Source organism: Enoplosus armatus, chromosome 2 (assembly GCF_043641665.1).
Source record: "Enoplosus armatus isolate fEnoArm2 chromosome 2, fEnoArm2.hap1, whole genome shotgun sequence".
Taxonomy (NCBI): domain Eukaryota; kingdom Metazoa; phylum Chordata; class Actinopteri; order Centrarchiformes; family Enoplosidae; genus Enoplosus; species Enoplosus armatus.
Genome location: NC_092181.1, coordinates 12,392,697 through 12,412,129, shown reverse-complemented (window position 1 = coordinate 12,412,129; position 19,433 = coordinate 12,392,697). Strand labels below are relative to the sequence as shown.

Genomic DNA, 19,433 nt, shown 5'->3' with positions numbered 1-19,433 from the left:
CAGCAGAGGAAGACTGGATGTGAATATCAGACTCCATCAATCAGAGGGGGTTCAGTAAAAATTACACACACATACACACATATATACACAGAGTCTCTCCTCCCTGGTCTGTGGGAGTATATCTGAGAGTCTGATCACACCACAACAATGGGGAGGCACCTGCTTCCTCAGCTGAGAAGGGGAGCTATCTTCCTGTTAGGAAGCATTTGGTAATGGGATCAGTGGGAGAGATGGGAAGCAGCCTGTGAGGAGATGGGAGCAGAGGAAAAAGAGGACAGCATGAGAAAGAAAGAGACACAGAGACACAGGTGGAGGTGCAGTGCTGGTAGCGCTGCTCAGTTTGTCTGGGAAATGTTGGTGCTTGTAAGGCTAGACAAAGAGCACGAGAGACAGGGAGGCTGAATTGTTTGGGATGCTATTATGGGCAATGTGATCAATGTAGACCACGAGAGAGAGAGAGGCAAAGGCGAAGAGTCAACAGTCTGTAATTAAATTGTTTTCATTGTTGTTGTCAGTGGTTTCTCTCTTTGGAGGCAGTTAGCTGACAAGGATATAGCCCTTTTTACTGTCTGATGATGGATGTTATCATGTGATCTATTAATTTGAGGTGGGGATGTAAATATAGCCTGCTTTTTGTTCACATGGATGTTTGTCTGACGGAGACCTTGAAGGTCAAAATGTAGCACCATTGCAGTGCTACGTCTCCTTTTCTTTTGATAAGATTGCAAATCTGTCTCTGTATCTCTGCAGTGTGTAAATCTGCTTCGCTTTTGGAGATCGTTTCAAATTGCTCCTCCACTCCGCGAACACGACTTGTTATTGTCTGACTGTTGTGAGTTTCAAGCCATGAAAAAGTGGAAGTGACCTTGTTGACTCTCGGGGACGTGCTGCATACATCCTCTTATGAAACACCACAGACTCATGCATTTGCAACACGACCGGCAACTCTACGTAAACAAGTGTGATGACACTCTGGAGTTGGGATGGGATTTGTCTGTTAAAATCCCAAGCACTGTGTAATGTAGCAACACTCACAGAGTCATGGTACCCTGGGTTTCTGGTGATATAATTGACTAATAAAGCTTGTGTAGTCATTGAATTACAGTATAGATGTTTTGGCGCTTGTTATATTACATTTGCATTGATAAATTAATTGTCCATCAGCCACCATACCATTAATAAATGTAATTCTTCCTAAAAAGCTGTCTAAATAGCTGGCTTAGGTAATTATTACATCACTAAAGGCTTTTATCAGTATATGACATTTTTGTGATTACTTGTTGATATTTGTGTCTAACTTTACTTTTAGAATAAAAACTTTCCAATACCATTCTTGCTTCAAACAAACGTGCTGTAAAAAGGATTACACCAACACAAGTACTGGAAAAGTAACTTGATGACATCACTATTACTACTGTTGGTACTGATAAACTTCTGAACAACACTTTCACTGCATCATGCCCCCTCATATAAGGTCTTCACCTCTTTTATTACCTTTGCACGTCTCCATTGAACCCCATCCTGGATGCAGGAGTCATCACGGCTCTGACTTATTAGTTCCTTCCACTCTCACCGGGCTCTCATCCAGCTCTGTCCGACCCTGACAATGACCGGAGCCCTTAGCATAAGTGTCCAACACGCTCGGCTCTGTACCCCCGCTTAGTGCCACTCGGGACTCCTTTTAGACACAATACATCTCTGGGGAGGAGGGACCGCTGAGAAAAAGGGCTCCATAGATGTGTTTACATCTGGAGCTGTTGGTATTGTTGTTGAATGCTAACTGGAGGAAAAGGAGTGAAGTGGTGGGGGATAATTGAGCTTCATTCCTCTGGCCTCCTGAACTTGGGTTTGCAGGAGCTCCCTGCCCCACCTCTCCACCGGTGTTAATGATGAGGTCGGATGTTTGTACGGTACATGTGTGTGTCGGTATGTGTGTATAAGCATGTGCGTGAATGTATAAAGATTTTTTTTGTAACAGATGTAACACACTTTTCCATAGATCTATTTGTGTTCAGTTTTTATCTTGACTTTTGATTTTGCATGCCTTTAAAGGAAGAGTTCAACATTCTGGGAAGTACACTTGTTAGCCCACTTGAATAGTATTAGATGGGAAGATCGATACCACCGCTGCATCAGCAGCTGGTAAGCTTAGCAAGCTTATCATAAAGCCTGGAAACGAGGAGTAGCTGCTACACTGGCTCTAAAGCAGACAGGGATAAAAGCCTTTAGTGATGTTCAATGGAGACGTGCAAAGGTAATAAAAGAGGTGAAGACCTTATATGTGGCATGATGCAGTGAAAGTGTTGTTCAGAAGTTTATCAGTACCAACAGTAGTAATACTGATGTCATCAAGTTACTTTTCCAGTACTTGTGTTGGTGTAATCCCTTTTACAGCACGTTTGTTTGAAGCAAGAATGGTATTGGAATGTTTTTATTCTCAAAGTAAAGTTAGACACACATATTAACAAGTAATGACAAAAATGTCGTATACTGATAAAAGCCTTTAGTGATGTAACAATGATCTAAGGCAGCTATTTACACAGCTTTTTAGGAAGAATTACATTAATTAATGGTATGGTCCAGCACATGTCGATTTTTACAGAAACTGTTGTCAATCTTCTTATCTAACTCTTGGAAAGAGTTGTCAAACTATTGCTTTAAAGTGTGTGTGTGTGTGCGTGTGTGTGTGTGGAAGGGTTATTAGGTGAGTGGGTGTGTAAGAGCAAGTGAGTCATTCATTAATGCTATTCGTTTGACAGCCTTCATTTATTTCTAGCTTTCATGTGAAATGGGGAATTTGTCGCACTCTCTGGGGAAATTTTGAGAAGATGTAATCAGGCAAAAAGAGTTTTTGATGTCATTGCTCATTCCTGTCTGTGCGCTGACACTGCAAGCACTCAGTTAACAAACACACTGAATGCTTATTTTTCATCACTGAAATTATATGTGTACGTTTAGCTCAGATTAATGTAATGAAAATGATGTGCAGTTATTAAAAATTAGGCTATATATGTCACAAACAAAAACCTGCTGAGCTGCTTAAGTTCTAAAACAGCGAATCTTTAAAAAGCTTTTCCCTCTTTTCTTTAGGGAAGTTTAGTTGTTCTGCTTCTCAAATTTGGACATTTCCCAGTTTATTTGCACACGCAACTGTATTTCCAATGAAAAACTCTCATATGAGGTAAGAGAAGCTTTAAAAATATATCAAGCAGAAACATAATTCATTATCAGCAACCATGAACTTTTCATCTGACCACAATCCAATTAATATTCATTAAATGTTCCAATATTTTTTATTCTGGTATTTGTCTTCGTACGCATACGCACACGTGACTTTCATAATAATTTTCCAGATCATGGATGTGTGCAGTGTCTGATTTTTATGTACATTCATAGACAAAATATATATGATAATGACATGATACTTATGGCTTTATATCTTGTTGTGTGGACAGACAAAGACAAGACAAAGTTTGTTTATAAATATATATATATTATATAAATTGCTTTAGTTGTATTACACATAACCATTAACACCATTTGTGTGACATACAAATATATTAATTGTCTTAAAAATGCCATTAGAGGACAATATGTTCTTTTTTAGGCTTGTCAAGTTAAAAACATTGATTCATGTCTGCATTTGTGTCAGTTAGTGTTAATCTTGTGTAGCTGGACTCTGTTGGAAGTCTGCAAAGATCCAAGTGTAAATATGGATAAAAGGTGGAGATCCGGTAGATTTAGGTAAGTGAAGTTGGAGTAAAAAAGTAGAAAACATCGCCAAACCTCCGAAGAGCTTGACAAGACAGGGTTTCCCTGAGAAATGCCGACAGGGCAGCAACATACTGTATGTGCACATTGTGTTGACCACCACATGCTTCTTTACTGATCGTATCGAGTAGAAGCAGTCCCCCCACAAAAACACCTGTGCAATATCCAGGGGAATTCAAATATCTTGCAATGTTGAAGTTACCAGTGAAGAAGTGGTCACAGTACAATTTTGAGCATATGTCTTCTGTTTTTACTTGGTTTGGGTGGCAATCTTGGTTGACTTTTGGTTTTGGTTGGTTGGGGTCGCAGCTTTCAAACAGTGCCATCATACACCTGTCATCACGGGTGTTGTTTATCTACCGTAAAGAAAGCCAGGATTTATAAATCTGTCACTCGACTCTTTGAAGTCGCTGATGGGACTTCCCTGGTATCTTGTTTATGCATGTAGCTTCTGATGGGGTGTGTTCATAACAGAACTGAAACAACTTGCCACACCTGGGTTGTCTTCAAATGTTGCATGAAAAACAACCAAATGCATTGTTAAACTGAAAGTTTTAAAAGTGAAGTTAGGCACGTCCCGATGAGTCAGTGGTGAAGATATGATGTGCTTACAATGTTGTGGTCATACTGGAGTTATATTTTTGACTGTTTTCACCATGTCTGTCCGAACATTGTTTCACAACTCTGCTAAGCGCAGTACTGATTTTAAATCTGACTAAGGGCTGTTTTTCTCTTTTAAAGTCATATTGTGAACTTTGTGGGCTTGTCTTGGTTTGCCTAAATGCTGCTGTCAAAGCTTGTTGATTAATGTTTAAATGTCATGAATCCAGTGTCTTCCTTGTATAATGTAATTACTGCCAATAGGTGTATATCTTTAGCTGTCCATTATATGTTTAACACTAATTACTCTACATCTGTGCTACAAAAGTTTCAATAAGGCTCCTGTTTGTAAAACTGTCAGTCCTTCTTCCAGCGTCTATGTTTTGTGGCAACATCTGGAAAGATATAACTGACATGGAGCCAGCTGTAGTGGTTGTTTGTTGTTGTATGATTTCATATTTTAAATATATCACAGAACATGATCGCTAATGTAGCTCTTCTCAACATTTTCAAGACTTATGTCTTGTACTGAATGTGACCTTTCAGGAACTATGGCAACAAAACAGCAATACAAGCAACCCCGTGTCTGTTTTTCCTTCCCTTTAGAAATGTCTCTCTATGGTTTGTGTATCTTCTCATTTTCATACCGACCGGGTGATTTGCCTCCATGCAAAACGGGCGCGATAACACGTATGTCATACATGTCCTTGAGAGAGGAGCATGTCTGTGTGTGTGTTTGTGTGCATGTGAATATTATGCGAGCATACAAACGAATTTGAAGATAGTATTCCACAGAATACACAAATGGGAATGGAGTTATGTATCATGTTTTGATACTCAATATCAGCTCTGCCTCTTGCTCCTCCACAGAACCTGAGCGGTGAAGATGCAGCACACCTCGTGTACAGAGGACAGGATCCAGCATGCTCTGGACAGGTGTCTGGACGGGCTGAGACAAAGCCCCACAGCCGCACACCACTGGAACGGTAAGACTCAAGGAGCTAGTGATGAGGACCACAACTGAGATTTGGTTGTGTTGAATAGAGTTTTGTCAGGTCATGTAGCAGTGACTCATGTAACAACAACTAATTATGTTTGTGCACTGCTGCAATGAGGATCATTGAATTATGATGTATCTCTTCAGTTTTTAGCATGATTACATTACATTTCTGACTTTGTCTTGTGTGTTTTTTTAAACCTATTTGTTCAGAGAATGTTTTTGTCATGCACTTACTTCTCCAATACTTGCAAATCAATGTAAAAAAAAAAAGAGAAAGCCCTCAGAGAGTGCATAACTATTTTATTAATGATTGCAATTTTTCAGCCAGCATCTGCATCCAGATCCTCATCAAGAAAATATACACACTGACTGATGATTATTATATTTAACATATATAATGTAAATATAAGTACTATGCTATACAGTCATTTATTAAAATAGCTAAAATGTTTAGATGTCAAAGGTCATGGACGTGTTCTGCCATCTGAAGCCTCTCCAAAATCACATCACTTGTTCTTTGGTCCAAATTTAAAAAAAAAATCTGTTTTTTTATATATATATATTACTCAAGAAACAATCAGATATGCAGACAGGGAATTAAAAGAGAACCTCCTTGGCAGAAATTTGGAACAAGGTTAATGGAGTGGGTGCCAATAAAGAGGAAAACCATTGTCTTTCACTGTTTGATTTCGTAGTCTTGTGGTGTTTGCAGCTCACCTCCACCTGTACGTTTCCAGCTATCAAAAGTCAAAATGCTGTGAAAAAGGTAAATTGTAGGGTTGGTGGTTCAATCCTGGCTCCTCCTGTGCACATGTGCCTCAGCCAAAAGAATGTAAAATCAAACATAACCTTTTATTCCTGTCTTTTTTGGCTGGTGTGCTCATCTAGAGCCACTCAATAACGATGAAGCAGTCTTGTTCAGGGACTTGTGGCTATTGCACAAGGTCAAACCTGCGACCTCCTGTTTCTAAGAAGTTAAAAAATAGAAATATCAACCCCAGTGCACACATTCAGATGTGATATGTGCAGTTTACAGCGCTGACTCCAACAGCAGGCTTGTTGTTTGTTCTCGCTTTCTCAACACCAGGCCAGAGTGTGACAGGCACTCTGCCAGCACGCAGGGCGAATGAGCATATTAATGTCTGAGCTTGTTGTTGGTGACACTGTTGCTGTATGATCGTGTTATTGGGTGCTTAAGGAAGTTGTGTAAATAGACAGCTGGGAGGAAGTGGTGGCACAGACCACAGTGTGTGAGTGAGGCAGCGTGAGGCAGGAGCCACTGGCGCAGCGTGTAAAAACAAGTCGGATGATCAAATTGGCATCGGCCTCCCACACGTCAACCTGTGCTAGAAAGAGTGACGCTCACTTACACAAATATGATAGACTGATGAAACACGCTAGCATGAAGCTGGAGTTCGTTGTCTTCTTCCCTTCATAGCTTTTTTCATGGCATAGTCTGTTTAGAAGATTTCAAGGGATGTGTGTTTTGTCCATGAGTGTAATCACATTCATGTTAACTTGCACTTGTTAGCCAGTAGTCCTTTAAAGTACTGAGATAATCGAATTTACATCTCAACAGGATCATTTGCAACTTTCAACTTCATTTCCAGTGCTGGCGTCAAATCAAAATAAACCCGCAGAGCTCTCCAGTAAATACTCATGATGGGTGCAAAGAACTTTAAAGACATACAGCCACTGACAAGTTTCTTTGAAAACATTTCTAAGTAACCTGAACAACTGCTGTTGTGTTACTTCCTTGGAAACTGAGCTTCTTAGAGATGCACACTCGGAGGCGTTGAGGCCGAGGGATCAAATGGAGAGTCAGCAACTGCTCTCGGTTGTTTTTGTGAGTGTGATAGACCTCATATTGGTGTGATTTGAGATACAGTGTGCACAGCTCACTCCCGTTGTTTTATCTCATGTTTCCATTTCACATTGTAAAGGAAAACGTGCCGTCAGAGCGCGGTGAAAGAACCCTTCTCCTTCATTTACATCCCAAAGCTTTTACGTTTAAATTAAAAGTTTCCAGCGGGCTTTAGTGAAAAACAAAACCTAGAATTTTAAATCCACACTTTATTTAACCTGGCCAGTGATGATCTGTGAGTGTAGTTATCTCCAATTTTTGCAAATTTAACTTTAACTCCTCTTAATTTTCCTTTATTTTTTAAATGTTCCAAAACACATCCTTTTGGGGAGGATACCTTAACTCTGTTTTCTTGCAACAGGAAATCTGTCCTGCCAATGTACAAACATCCTAACTGAAACACTGAACAAAAGGTGATAAAACACGCCCTTGAAGTGCACCAGCACTGACAGTTATAGGCTTTAAAGCCCTGCTGTGAGCAGTTTCAAACCTGCATTTGGTTCATGGCAGTCCCAGAGCCAAATGCAGGCTTGTCTGACTCCCACGTTGTTAACACAGTGTTGTATACATGATGGTGTTAGATGCAGTTCCATTCCTATTGGCTATGATTTCTTGGATTTCACAACAGTACTCAAATGCCTCATATGAACTGAAGTTTCAGCTGGCAATAAATAATAAATGCTAGTATAATTGTTATATTCTCATTTGTTGTGATAATTAATAAATATTAAAACTGCTGCTTCAACTGAATGTCCGCACATATGAAATGGATGTGTAATAAAGATGTGAGATGTGCAGTCAAGTTCAGGTTAATGAAGACATTGTTTACATGAGACTGAGCTCACAATACACTCATGGTCAAAGAAACATTTCCAGTAATTACGTGGACGTAGGGTCTGTGCTGGTGGTCCACTGTATGTAATCCATTAAAACTACAGCCACTTGGCAGCATTCTTGACAGTATAATCAGAGTTGAGCTCAGAGAGCCTTTCCCACAGTCCCTACATGTACCAGTAAGGTTCAACTGTAAGTGGTAAACCTTGAACAACTGCACATCTTGGGAATATATGGCTGTGCTCTATGCTTTAAAACTGGGTGAAGCTTGCATACCATTTTATTTGTTTGCTACAACTGAGAGGCCATTATTGTATGACTTTGAGCCACCTTGGGGCGGTTCCTTTTTTTAATATCTGCTTAAATCTAATTAAACTCTTTTAGTCTAAGCTCCCTGACCATCAGAAAGTATGCACTTTTTCTTGCATGTTAAAAGCACGAACACAGTGCCATTTATTTGTATTATTATAATTCACAACTACCAACACATTACTGACCAGAACATCCTTGTATTAGCTCTGCTGCTATCAGAATATAGCCACATTTAGCAGTGATAAATAGCAAATTATATATCTTTACACTATGGGCCGTGTACAGATATAACTACAGATTACACAAACAATAAATTCTCTCAGTTTATATTCCAAGAAGGTTTCAGGACACCCCCTCTGCACTATTCAGCAACAGAATGAAACAGATAGTCCGCAGTGAGACTTCACCCAGCATCACTAATTGGTGTCTGTTGGCTCTGGTGGAGCACAAGTAAGCAGTTTCCTGGCTAGTGGTGCTACTGCCTGCTCCCCTGTTTATTGAATATCCTTGGTGATCCTACAACTCTGCTGTAACCCTGACAGCATACAGTATGTGAAGTGTTTTCCTCTGCACATGTACACTGATAATTAATGTTTATTTTCTTTAACCCACTCATTGATGAATCATTACAAGTACATGCAGTGTAGCACAGCATTGCTACATGCTCATCCTCAAAGCTTTATTTTAAAGGGCCTAACTGAGAGGTTACAGTGAAAAAGGCTTTTCTGCCTTCAGAAATGTTTTATGTTTGCAGTGATTGTCTTTTTGGGGTCGGAGCAAAATTGTTGTGGCGATGTAAAACATGTGACTTCTGTATCTTGATCTGTTTTCTGCGCACGCTGGATTTGTGCATTAACAGGATTCAATACATGTGCTGTCTTTCAGTGCTGATGTGCTCTGCGGGTCAGTCAATGAACCGCTGGAGCCTGGAGGAAGTGGTGAAGAGGGACCCTGAGAACTTCCTCATCCTCTTACAGCAGATCATCAGAAAGACCAAAGAGGTGAGAGGACAAAGGTTGAAGATCATGGTCAAAGAGAACATATTGTCTACTGTATATGTTTTGTAGTAATGAATGTTTACCATAATCACTGCTCTCTTTCTGTCTGTCTGCCGGTCTCTCTCAATGTGTGTGTGTGTGTGTGTGTGTGTGTGTGTGTGTTCAGGTTCAGGAGCAGTGTCAGTACGAGCTGGTGGCTCCCCTCGCCATCATGTTCTCCTCCACACTGCTTCAGGTACAAATCGTCCTCATCCAGATGTCATCAAAACCTTTAACCTTTCAACACCTCTCAGTACCATGTTTCACATTTGTAAGAGCACACACCCTCAAAAGGTCAATCAGTTCCTCAATTCAAACCATGTTATTTTTTTGAGGTGCTACTGTGACAAAAGCTTCTAGGGCAATTGAAAAATCACTGTATCACACAACACTTACTGGCTTGACTGGAACTATTTGGTTCATAAACATTTGCTTTTATCTTTCAGTCAGGCTGATTTGCCTTCACACTCCCTAAAATCAAGTGGTCTAGTAACAGTACACAAAAATCACGTCATTGGAAATCTGATTCATTGATTTATTACTGGTTAGACAGAGCCAACACTGACTACTTCAATAGGTTAGCATGATTCTATACATGTATTTATACACCAATCACTTTGACTAGAGTGCAACATGCAACTTCATTGTGTATTTTCACTAGGAACTGAGAACCTGAGAGCTCAGTTTGAGCTGTGTAGTAACTGATAATGTTACAGCTTTGAGGTTTTGTAATGACGTGACAAATGTACCTTTGGTTGTTTGTCATAAAGTCTGTAGTACGATAAAACAGTGGATAATGAAATAACATCACATTATTGCACTAAACTGGGATAATTACCTGATAAGGTTTGCAACATGTTTTTAGTCGATGATGTAACGATAAAATTGAGCCGCAATGTAATAATGGATAAGAACCAGTAAAATGTCATGTAAGCCAATATAGTTATTACATCGTCTGTTAAAGTTATATTTCACCTCTTATGAAGTCATAAAGGCCAAATTCATCACATTAACAGGTTTTCATTACATGTCTGATCCATCAGGGGGATCATTTGTAAAAGATATTTTACAAGTTAGTACATTATTTGGAATTGAATAGTGCTGAGTGTTGAGTGTATTTTTGATTGTTGGTAAGAAAAGAAAGCTGTAGCTTGGGCTCTGGCAACTTAATGCGCAATTCATTATTATTTTTGACACTCATCAAAATCAATATCAAAAAATTACATAAAAAATAATTAATTGATTGATTGACCAATAATGAACATAGTTGTTGCTGTAGTCCACACCAGTGTTCTGTTAACTGTGTTTTGAGCTTTGATCAAACGTACCTGTGCAGTACACCACATATATACAAGAAACCTAGATGTATTGGCCACCAAACATCATAAATGTTCCCTCCATTCAAATTAATGAAGCCTCAAACAGGTCTCGCTGCTCCTCAATAGAACCCCACTAAAATACCTGATCTGTGCTTTGGTTGCAGACACCGTACTGTCCTCCAGACACAGAGTTGCTGGAGGAAGCTGTTCAGGTGTTTCGCTGCTTCCTCACCTGGCCTGAGCCTTACTGCAGTGTGTGTAAAAACCTCCTCTCCACACTACAGCTGGAGATCAAGGCCCCAGGTAAATATAGAAGGGTTTATTTTGTTTAAGGGCCTCTCTGTGTGTCTGTTCATGTACTGGTCTGCACAAAGTCTCTGAAACACTTACTGTTGTCTCTCAACCCTTGTGATCGTCTTCCCCCTAGTGACAAGTCAAAGAAATGCATTTAGGATGACGCTTGTGCTAAAAGACCCTGCTTATACCACAAACACAGCATCAGCAACAGCAATGACAGGAAGATGATAAGGCTTCACGTTGAACTGGGCACTTCTTCATACTGACGCGAAATAGTTTGAAAGCGGATGAAACTTCAGCATTTACAAAACAAAAAAGCAGAAGAAACACGTGAACACCTACGCTGAAATTTACAGGAAGTGTCAAAGGAAGTGCTTAAAATGCAACAACAGACTGAATGAAAACATTTGAATTAACTGAATGAATGAGTGTTAAATGGCGATTTGATTAGCTTTTTTTTTTAATTCATCACTGTTCCATAGTTTGAAGCCCTTTTGCTGCAAATGTAAGGCCACCATGGATATGTGACGCCCAAGAATGTTTGTACACACTTTCATTGACTTTTAAGCCACTTCTTGAAAGATAACAGTAGATAATAGTAGCCTAACCCTTCATCTGCCTGCAAGTATTCCACCATAAATACCATTGTGTACTTGTCAAGTTGTTAGGTTAAAAACCATCAACAGATGAAATAAAAGTATTTTTCTATTTTCCTCACAGGGATCTCCTTTCAGAGACTGGTGAGAGAAGAGCAGGGCCTCATCACCTCTAGCCTGTGCTCCAAGACCATGTAAGTCCACACAATAAAACATTTTGGAGTCATAAGGCTCTGCAGTTTCTCACTGCTCATCTGTGAGGTGAGCAAGGGCTTCATTGCTGAACAAGTGTATTAGCAAAGGACATATTCTGTATGTGAACATGCGTAAATCTTGTTTTTACCTCTTTGAACAGCTGCATGTTCCATCCTGTTTCAGACTATCTGTTATCTTTGCACACTTTCTGCTTTCTTATTGAAATGGGCAGGTTTTTTTCATACGTGTCGGTGGTTCACAGTAAGTTGATCTGATCTGACACCATACTTTCAAAGTAAAAAAAACAAACAGCATTCAGTGTCCTTAAGTTAACTGAATCATAGCACTACAGGTTCATGGCCTGGGAAGTCCCTTTTCATCCCCTTCTCCACCCACTAAACCCCACCATCACCATTGCATCCTGTTAGCATCCTCTCCCATGTGAATGTGTGTACATGTTCGCACATTACCAGTGACACCATCTGTCTGCTGTCTGCAGGACCGTGCTGCTGATGAACCCGAACGAGGTGCCTGCTGACTTTCTCTCAGTGGCTGAGCAGCTCAGTTGCATTCAGCACTCGCAGAAAGAGACCTACATCAACCTGATCAAACACGCCTTCCAGTCCACACTAGGCACCAAGTACCCTCTACAGAGTATCCACAGAGCCCTGCAGGTATGTGGTTCAGAGGTTGTGGACTATGGACTAGAATCTATACATAGTTCTCACAAACAACAACAACATTACATTTTGAGTATATGTTTGTGTTTAAAATGTAAAACAGTTAAAACAACAGTTCCCTTTAAACCCTGTTAGAAAGCTTTTATACCAGGAGTTTATAATATTTCAAGACAATTGCAGAAAGGTTGTACATTATATATACATAATAACACCATGTAAGCAATGCTGAGGAATTGAGTAGCATTACATCTGCTGTACTATACATTACATTTATACTTTTGAAGACTAAGTCAACACAAACCGTCAGAGAGTGTGTAATTATTTAAAGAATTAGAGAGGATAACAATACAGGAGCGTGTCAAGACGTGTACCTTTAATATACTATATCATGAATACTCTTTGCAGACAAAAACTGTGAATGACTTGGGGGAGATCTTCTCCGCGGTAAGTGATGTCTTAGAGACTGCCGCTGCCATGAGTGAACCTCTGAAGGGCCGCAGTCATGTGATCCAGGGACTTGAGCAACTGAGGGAGAGGATGAGAATCCCAGCATCCAATGGGAGGAAGTCTGACGGTAAGAGGGCAGGTTTCATGAACTGGGGGATATATACACAGTGTATCACATGGTAGTTATATATGAGTGTCCAGTGGATGGTGCTCTGATCAGCTGTTATTTTGCTCTTTTTTCTGTCGTGGCTTTCAGGAATGCTACAAACTCTACCATTGCCTACAGCGAAGTGTTACATGTTTCACTGGGAAAAAGATAACTTTGGTAAAGTATACTGCATGGTACTTTAATGATTCATATGTGGGAATTATCTTTCTGCTTTGAGCTGAATGTGAATGTTATTTCATTGCTAAATGTGACAGATATGTGTCTATTCTGATTCCTGCAGATGTTCTGAACACCCTTTTGGAGCATGACCCTGATGAGCTGGCCACTAATGGGCAGGCTGAGGAGGAAGAGGAGGTAGACATTGTTGATGATGATGATGATGATGATGATGATCATGAGGAGGAGGATGTGACAGAGATTGATGTAGAAGAAGAGGACGAGGAAGAAGACAAAGAAGAGGAGGAACATGGAGTAGAATTGCCTTCAGTGTCTATCATCCCTAATGGCTGCAGCACCAACCATCGTGCATCCACCTTCTCCACCATCTCCTCCCTGTCCACCGCCTCCAAAGACTCCATGTTCTCCACCTTGTCCGTAACCTCAGAGTCCTACTCTCCGTCCCTCTTCTCTGTCACTTCTGGAGCTGATAGTGACTACTTTGAAGATTCTGATGACTACTGCTCCTCTCCCATCATGGAAAAGTGTTCGCCGAAGTCTAACAACAAAACTTCGGCTCGGCTCAGCCAGCACTTTTACCGGCTCTTCAAACCTAAGAGCCCTCGGTTACTTTACCGGGCCAAAAGCTTGGGAAACACGGAATCAAAAGACCTTTTAGTGGTGCGAGAGAAGCGCTCCAACTCTCTGCCACAGCAAGTCAAGTTACGGAGTCCAGAGCCCTTACTCCAGCCACAAAGTCAAACTCTGAGACACGTCTGCTTCCGAAGGAGGCCTATTCTCAGCAGCGATGAGGATAGCAAGAATACTACACTGAGGGTGGTGGTGTTCGGTGCAGATCATGTAGCAGGAAAGGTGGCCCGGGCCTACAATAGCCTGAGGAGGAAGGAGAGTGCATGCCCACGTCTCAGCAGGGCATTCAATCTTCAGTTCTACTTTGTGCCTGTGAAGAGGGACGCAGCAGGGCCGGGGAGTCTGAGGTCTCCTAGTCCGGTGGTTCACAAAGGAGCAGCCCTCTTTAATGTAACTGAACTTCATACATTGAACACAAATTTTTGTTTGTAACATCATATTTACTAAACTGTCAAAGATCGGAGTTGTACAGAGTAAAGAAAGCCAAAAAAACACCCTCACATGTGAGAATTCCACTGTTTGGTTGTAATTGTTGCTTTTGCTCAAGCAGGATCTTCACCTCATGGGCACAGGGGACAGCACTAATGACATTGCCCATCTGCTTGGTATGTTGGACCCTTGGTACGAAAGAAACACCCTTAGCCTGCTTAACTTGCCTGCCAACGTCGTCTGCCAGGTACAACTGGAATCTAACTTTTATATTGCCAAACTAAAACAAATCTGAAAGTCTCTCATTCACCTTTATCCAACTAAGAACATGACTGCACTTATCATGCAGATAGATAAAGCCTGGAGTATAAATAACTTTCAGCAATTTACAATGTTTGGTTTCGGCTACACCTACATAAATCATCCTGCTGTATAATTGTTCAATTATTTTTGTATTGCTCTGCAGCAAACCTCAAAGACGGAGTCAGAGTCATATGATAGTTCATATGAGCAGCGCCTGCCCATCCTGGCTGATTTGGTCCTGTACTACTGCCGCTATGCTGCCAGACCAGCTCTGATCCAGCTCTATCAGGCTGAGGTCAGACACACACACACGCACACACACACACACACACAAACAATAAGCCCTGGTATCCGCCCTTAGCACCCTCATGCCCTCTGGGTTTTAGTAATAACTAATGAAACACTGTTCCAAATTCAGTGATTGATGGAGGTTTTTTGGTGTTGTAGTTGACGTTAGCTTGTGGAGAGAGGAGGACTGAGGTGTTCGTCCACTCCCTAGAGTTGGGGCACACCGCAGGAACACGAGCCATCAAGGCCATGGGTGAGTGTGACACACACGCCAAACACACAGCCATATCCTAGCAACCGCGTTGCAAACGAATAAAATCCTTCACATTTTCCTTGCAGTGAAATGCTTCATCCGTTTTTATGAGGTTAAGACTGGACTAAATTTATGGTAGAGGAACATCTGCTATTTCTATATCATGATTCAGTCTACTTCTACTTTTCTAGTTTCACTCGTCGCCACCACTTGCACTTCTGATTTTTAATTTCCTTTGAGAAGTAAAAAAAAATCAGGGAAAGATGTTTAGGCCTAATGTCCGGTAGTTACTGTGGTATAGGACTTTATTCCATTACTCACAATATTCTTCACACAAAAACATCTAGTTTGTGTTACTGCAAACATACAGTGGATTATCTTCCACTGTAAAACTCTAAATGTTAGTAGTCGCATTTAACAGTATTGTAGCATTGGTTTGCACTATTTTGAACTGTATAACTGAAACACTACTCTCACATGGATCACTAATGTGTGTGTGTGTGTGTGTGTGTGTGTGTCTTTTTCTCTCTTTATGTAGGTGCTGCCAGTAAACGGTTTGGTATTGACGGTGATCGAGAAGCAGTGCCACTAATGTTGGAGGTGGTGTACAACAGGGTAAGATGGTGATTTTATTTACTCTCAATATGTATGTCTTGAAGCTGCACTTTATAAGAATTGTATTATAAAATGTATTATAAATATGTCTTATCAACAGAATAATATCCTTTTATTCCTTTGGAGACAGTGCAGGGTCTCCACATTTGCCCTTATTCAACTGGTTTCAGTTGTGGTCACTTCTCCACCCACAGGAAATGACGCATCACAATTTAAGTCTGCTAAACAGCAATGAACATGTGTCCTTTCCTGACAAAGCTAGAGCTTTTGCCCCTGTGATGCCTGTGGTATGAACTATTAGAGACTGGTAAACATGATGTCCCTCTTTACTGATATTATAACAGCTCTTATCCATTATAATCTATTATCTGTCCCTGTTCCCAATTCAAAATTCCTGCTGTAGTCAGGCTGTAGTTCTAATCGTTAAGGTTTTTCTCATTTCCCAGTAGTTTAGTGTTTTCCAAAATATAATATAATATAATCTTATCCTCCCTTCTCCTCCCATTCAGGTGGTGATTAGTGGGAGAAGTCAGTGGAAAAGAGAAACCAAAGTCTGTACTTCAGTAAACTTAACCAAAGCATGCAAGAATCCTGAGGAACTAGGTACGCTCCAGCCACTGTCTACTATAATACATAGCTAAGTCACTGAACTGTTACACATTAGCGGCCTGGAGGTTCAACACAACATAATAATTACTGTTTATTGTGAAAAGTAATATTTTTCATCAGCAAGTCAATGTTTGTTGCACAGATCATTCATTAATCTCATAGGAACTATATACTGTTGCTCTGGCTAATGGTAAATGGAAATGTGTTGCTTTTGATACCTGCATTTGGTGACGATGAAGCAATTACTGTCAGATGGGTTAGTGTGTTCATAATATAACTGAAACAATCTCTGACAGACTCAAAGATGGAGTGCCTGCAGCTCACGATGACTGAGGTCCTGAAGAGACAGAACTGTAAAAGCAAGAAGGGCTACAACCAGGTGAGCTAGATTGACATCAGGTTTGCGATTAAAAAAGTGCAGCAGCACCTTGCTTCCACAAGCAACTTTGCAACACATTCTCTATTTAAAGACTTAAAGACTTCAATACGTTCTTGACAGCATCTCAAGCTCATCTCACTGAGAACTGCTTGATGGAACAAAAAGCCACAACACAGGCAAGAGTCATGTCTGCTCTGCTCACGTGTGTTTTGGCAATAACATTATTTGCTCAACTTTGTAGCTTAATCTCTCAACCTTGTTTAGATTTGGAGCTTTGATAGTCATTGCACACCTCATCAGAATGTACTGTAAATTGTTGATTTTTAGCTCAAGGCTCTCTGCAACTCAGAGACAAAACAAGTGCATCAAAAACAAAAATAAAACAACTCAGACATACTGCAATAGCAGTTAATATTGTATCAAATTATATGCAAATGTACAAATATATCTCCAAAAGGTTTATTCGTGAGATGCAATGCATTTAGTTTTGCTCTGTTCCTTCGTTTTGTAGCAGCTGAGCATGACAGAGGTGAAGGTGGACAAGGTGCAGGTCAGCGGTGCTGGAAACACAACCTTTGCTGTATGTCTGGACCAGGATGAGAAAAAAATACTGCAGAGTGTCACCAGGTGTGGAGATAATCACACACGTTTGTCTTTCTGTATTTGTGAGGACACCTCATTGGCATAATGCATGCCCTAGTAAAGACAGCACTACAAGCCCACACACACACACACACAGGAATTGATGTAGACATACGCAGTGTCTGGAAAGGAGGGGTGCACCACCAACTATTTAATCTTTCCAATAAATCGAATGTTTCTGTCAAGTGGTGATAACTCCTCTGAACAGGCTCCCCATTATCTCTGAACGTCTTCAACGCGATTATAAATTAAAACATCCTCTTTCAGGAGTTTCACATGTCAGAGAAATTATTCCTCATCTCAGATCAGACAGTCGTATTCTCACAGCAATTTCTTTTCTTACCTGCATCCTCTGCAACCACAACCTAGTTTCCTCTCAGCGAACATACATTGACAGAAAAAATTACACACATATTTACACCATCCAGTGTAAGTGTTATTTATCTAACCCATGTGTCTCCCTCTGTTCCGTATAGGTGTGACATATCAGTGTGCTATAAACCTGACAGCTCCACTGACTGGAGGCTAAGAAAATCTCGAGACTCAGCCCAAATCCAGCCTCTCCACCCGACCTTCTGCTCCCTCCTCTGCCTGCCCATCGTCACTTTCAGTGGGGCTCTTCCCTGAGACTGCTGACCACTAGTTTGGGTGGTCTAAAAGGAAAGATTCTGTGCACTGTTATTTATGTGCTCCGAATAACAGACACTGACTGCAGAGGGAAAGTACATAGGACATACAGTTTTTTTTTCCATTTCTGCCCTGTGTCTTGAAGCTGCTGTGGTCAAGTTAACATGATGGAGGCCTCAAACAGCAGTGGGACGCAACTGTTGGAAACAGAAGAGGTAATCAGGAAACTGCGGACCTGGCCGGCCTGTGATCATTGATACAAACACATGCCAAAGAACTTGAGAAACAAAGAATGACTAGAGATCCAGAGTTCTAATGATGCTTTCTGCGGCTTTCTCTGTACAAATCAATCATTCCCTGTTGTTAAGGAAATTGTTCAAGTTTCATTCCACAGGTTTCAGTTCCTCTTTCCCTGTGGGCAGAGGAACTGAGAGATGTAAAAATTTAGTCAAAGTAGAGTCAAAGTTTAGGAACTTTTCTCTGGATCAACCTACATGGACATGGGGGACCACAGAGAATTTTTACACCTGTTGACTACACCTCTTGTACTATGTAATGCCTCCAGTACGGGTGATTATGTGACTGTATCTGAGAATGGACACTATGGACTTACACAATATGTAAATAATATGTTTGTAAAATATTGTATTGCATGCTATAACTTGAATGTTACACCATAATGTTTTATGTCTGTTTTCTACATGGGCTTTTAGTGATAACATTTCTCCTAAGGAGTTACAATAAAGTCACTGTTATTATACATACACTGGAGTTATACTTAGGACCAGCAGGGGGCTCTGTTGATCTCCATTTGACTTCAGTTGAAGTACAGATCACTTTAACAATCCAGAGTTGGCTACACTTGCAGTAAAGTCTCACTTTGTAATAACTGTAATGGAACCTATGTATAGACCATATTTTTGCTCTTGCAAAGTGATAACCTTTATTTCATTAAGGGCATTGATGGAAAATATAGATTTGATATTACGGTGCTAAAATATACATTTGGATGCACGTCATCCTTTATAAAAAAGTAACTGATTCATTGCACTTTGTATGTTGTAAACTATGACATTTTTCTTAAGAAAATGTTGTTGTTGTTTTTTGCTGTAAAGGGATAATATACTGATCACCTGACTGAGACTGGAATAGTAGCACTGCACAGAATATATTTTATGCAATTGAAGCACTTGAACATTAGATTGAATAAATTAGGTACTTTTATGTTCAGATAAATGTCATCACTGCCCTGTCCCTACGTGCCATATCCGATGGAAATACTGCAAATGCAATACTAGTTTTGTAATTGTATGTGTATCACCTATACAGTGGATACATCTCAAATTAAATCATCATTAAA

The 19,433-nt window shown here is 40.4% G+C and overlaps 1 protein-coding gene across 1 annotated transcript; it reads left to right on the top strand.

The window, feature by feature from the left end:
- Positions 1–5,257: 5,257 nt before the first annotated feature.
- On the top strand, positions 5,258–19,433 carry pik3r5 (phosphoinositide-3-kinase, regulatory subunit 5). The gene is made up of 17 exons (XM_070916401.1): positions 5,258–5,357; positions 9,267–9,382; positions 9,546–9,614; positions 10,902–11,040; positions 11,755–11,824; positions 12,325–12,499; positions 12,911–13,079; positions 13,209–13,277; positions 13,402–14,318; positions 14,479–14,604; positions 14,824–14,955; positions 15,108–15,201; positions 15,740–15,816; positions 16,326–16,419; positions 16,722–16,804; positions 17,316–17,431; positions 17,923–19,433. The coding sequence occupies exons 1-17, from the start codon at positions 5,258–5,260 to the stop codon at positions 18,071–18,073; spliced, it is 2,697 nt and encodes an 898-aa protein (XP_070772502.1). The 3' UTR covers positions 18,074–19,433.

What these genes read in the sequence shown, in the direction of transcription:
- pik3r5 (XM_070916401.1), top strand. Translation starts at nt 5,258, where the DNA reads ATGCAGCACACCTCGTGTACAGAGGACAGGATCCAGCATGCTCTGGAC. An exon ending in GCTGGAGATCAAGGCCCCAG is followed by an intron (nt 11,041 to 11,754) that starts GTAAATATAGAA and finishes TTTTCCTCACAG; the next exon opens with GGATCTCCTTTCAGAGACTG. An exon ending in AAGGAGCAGCCCTCTTTAAT is followed by an intron (nt 14,319 to 14,478) that starts GTAACTGAACTT and finishes TTGCTCAAGCAG; the next exon opens with GATCTTCACCTCATGGGCAC.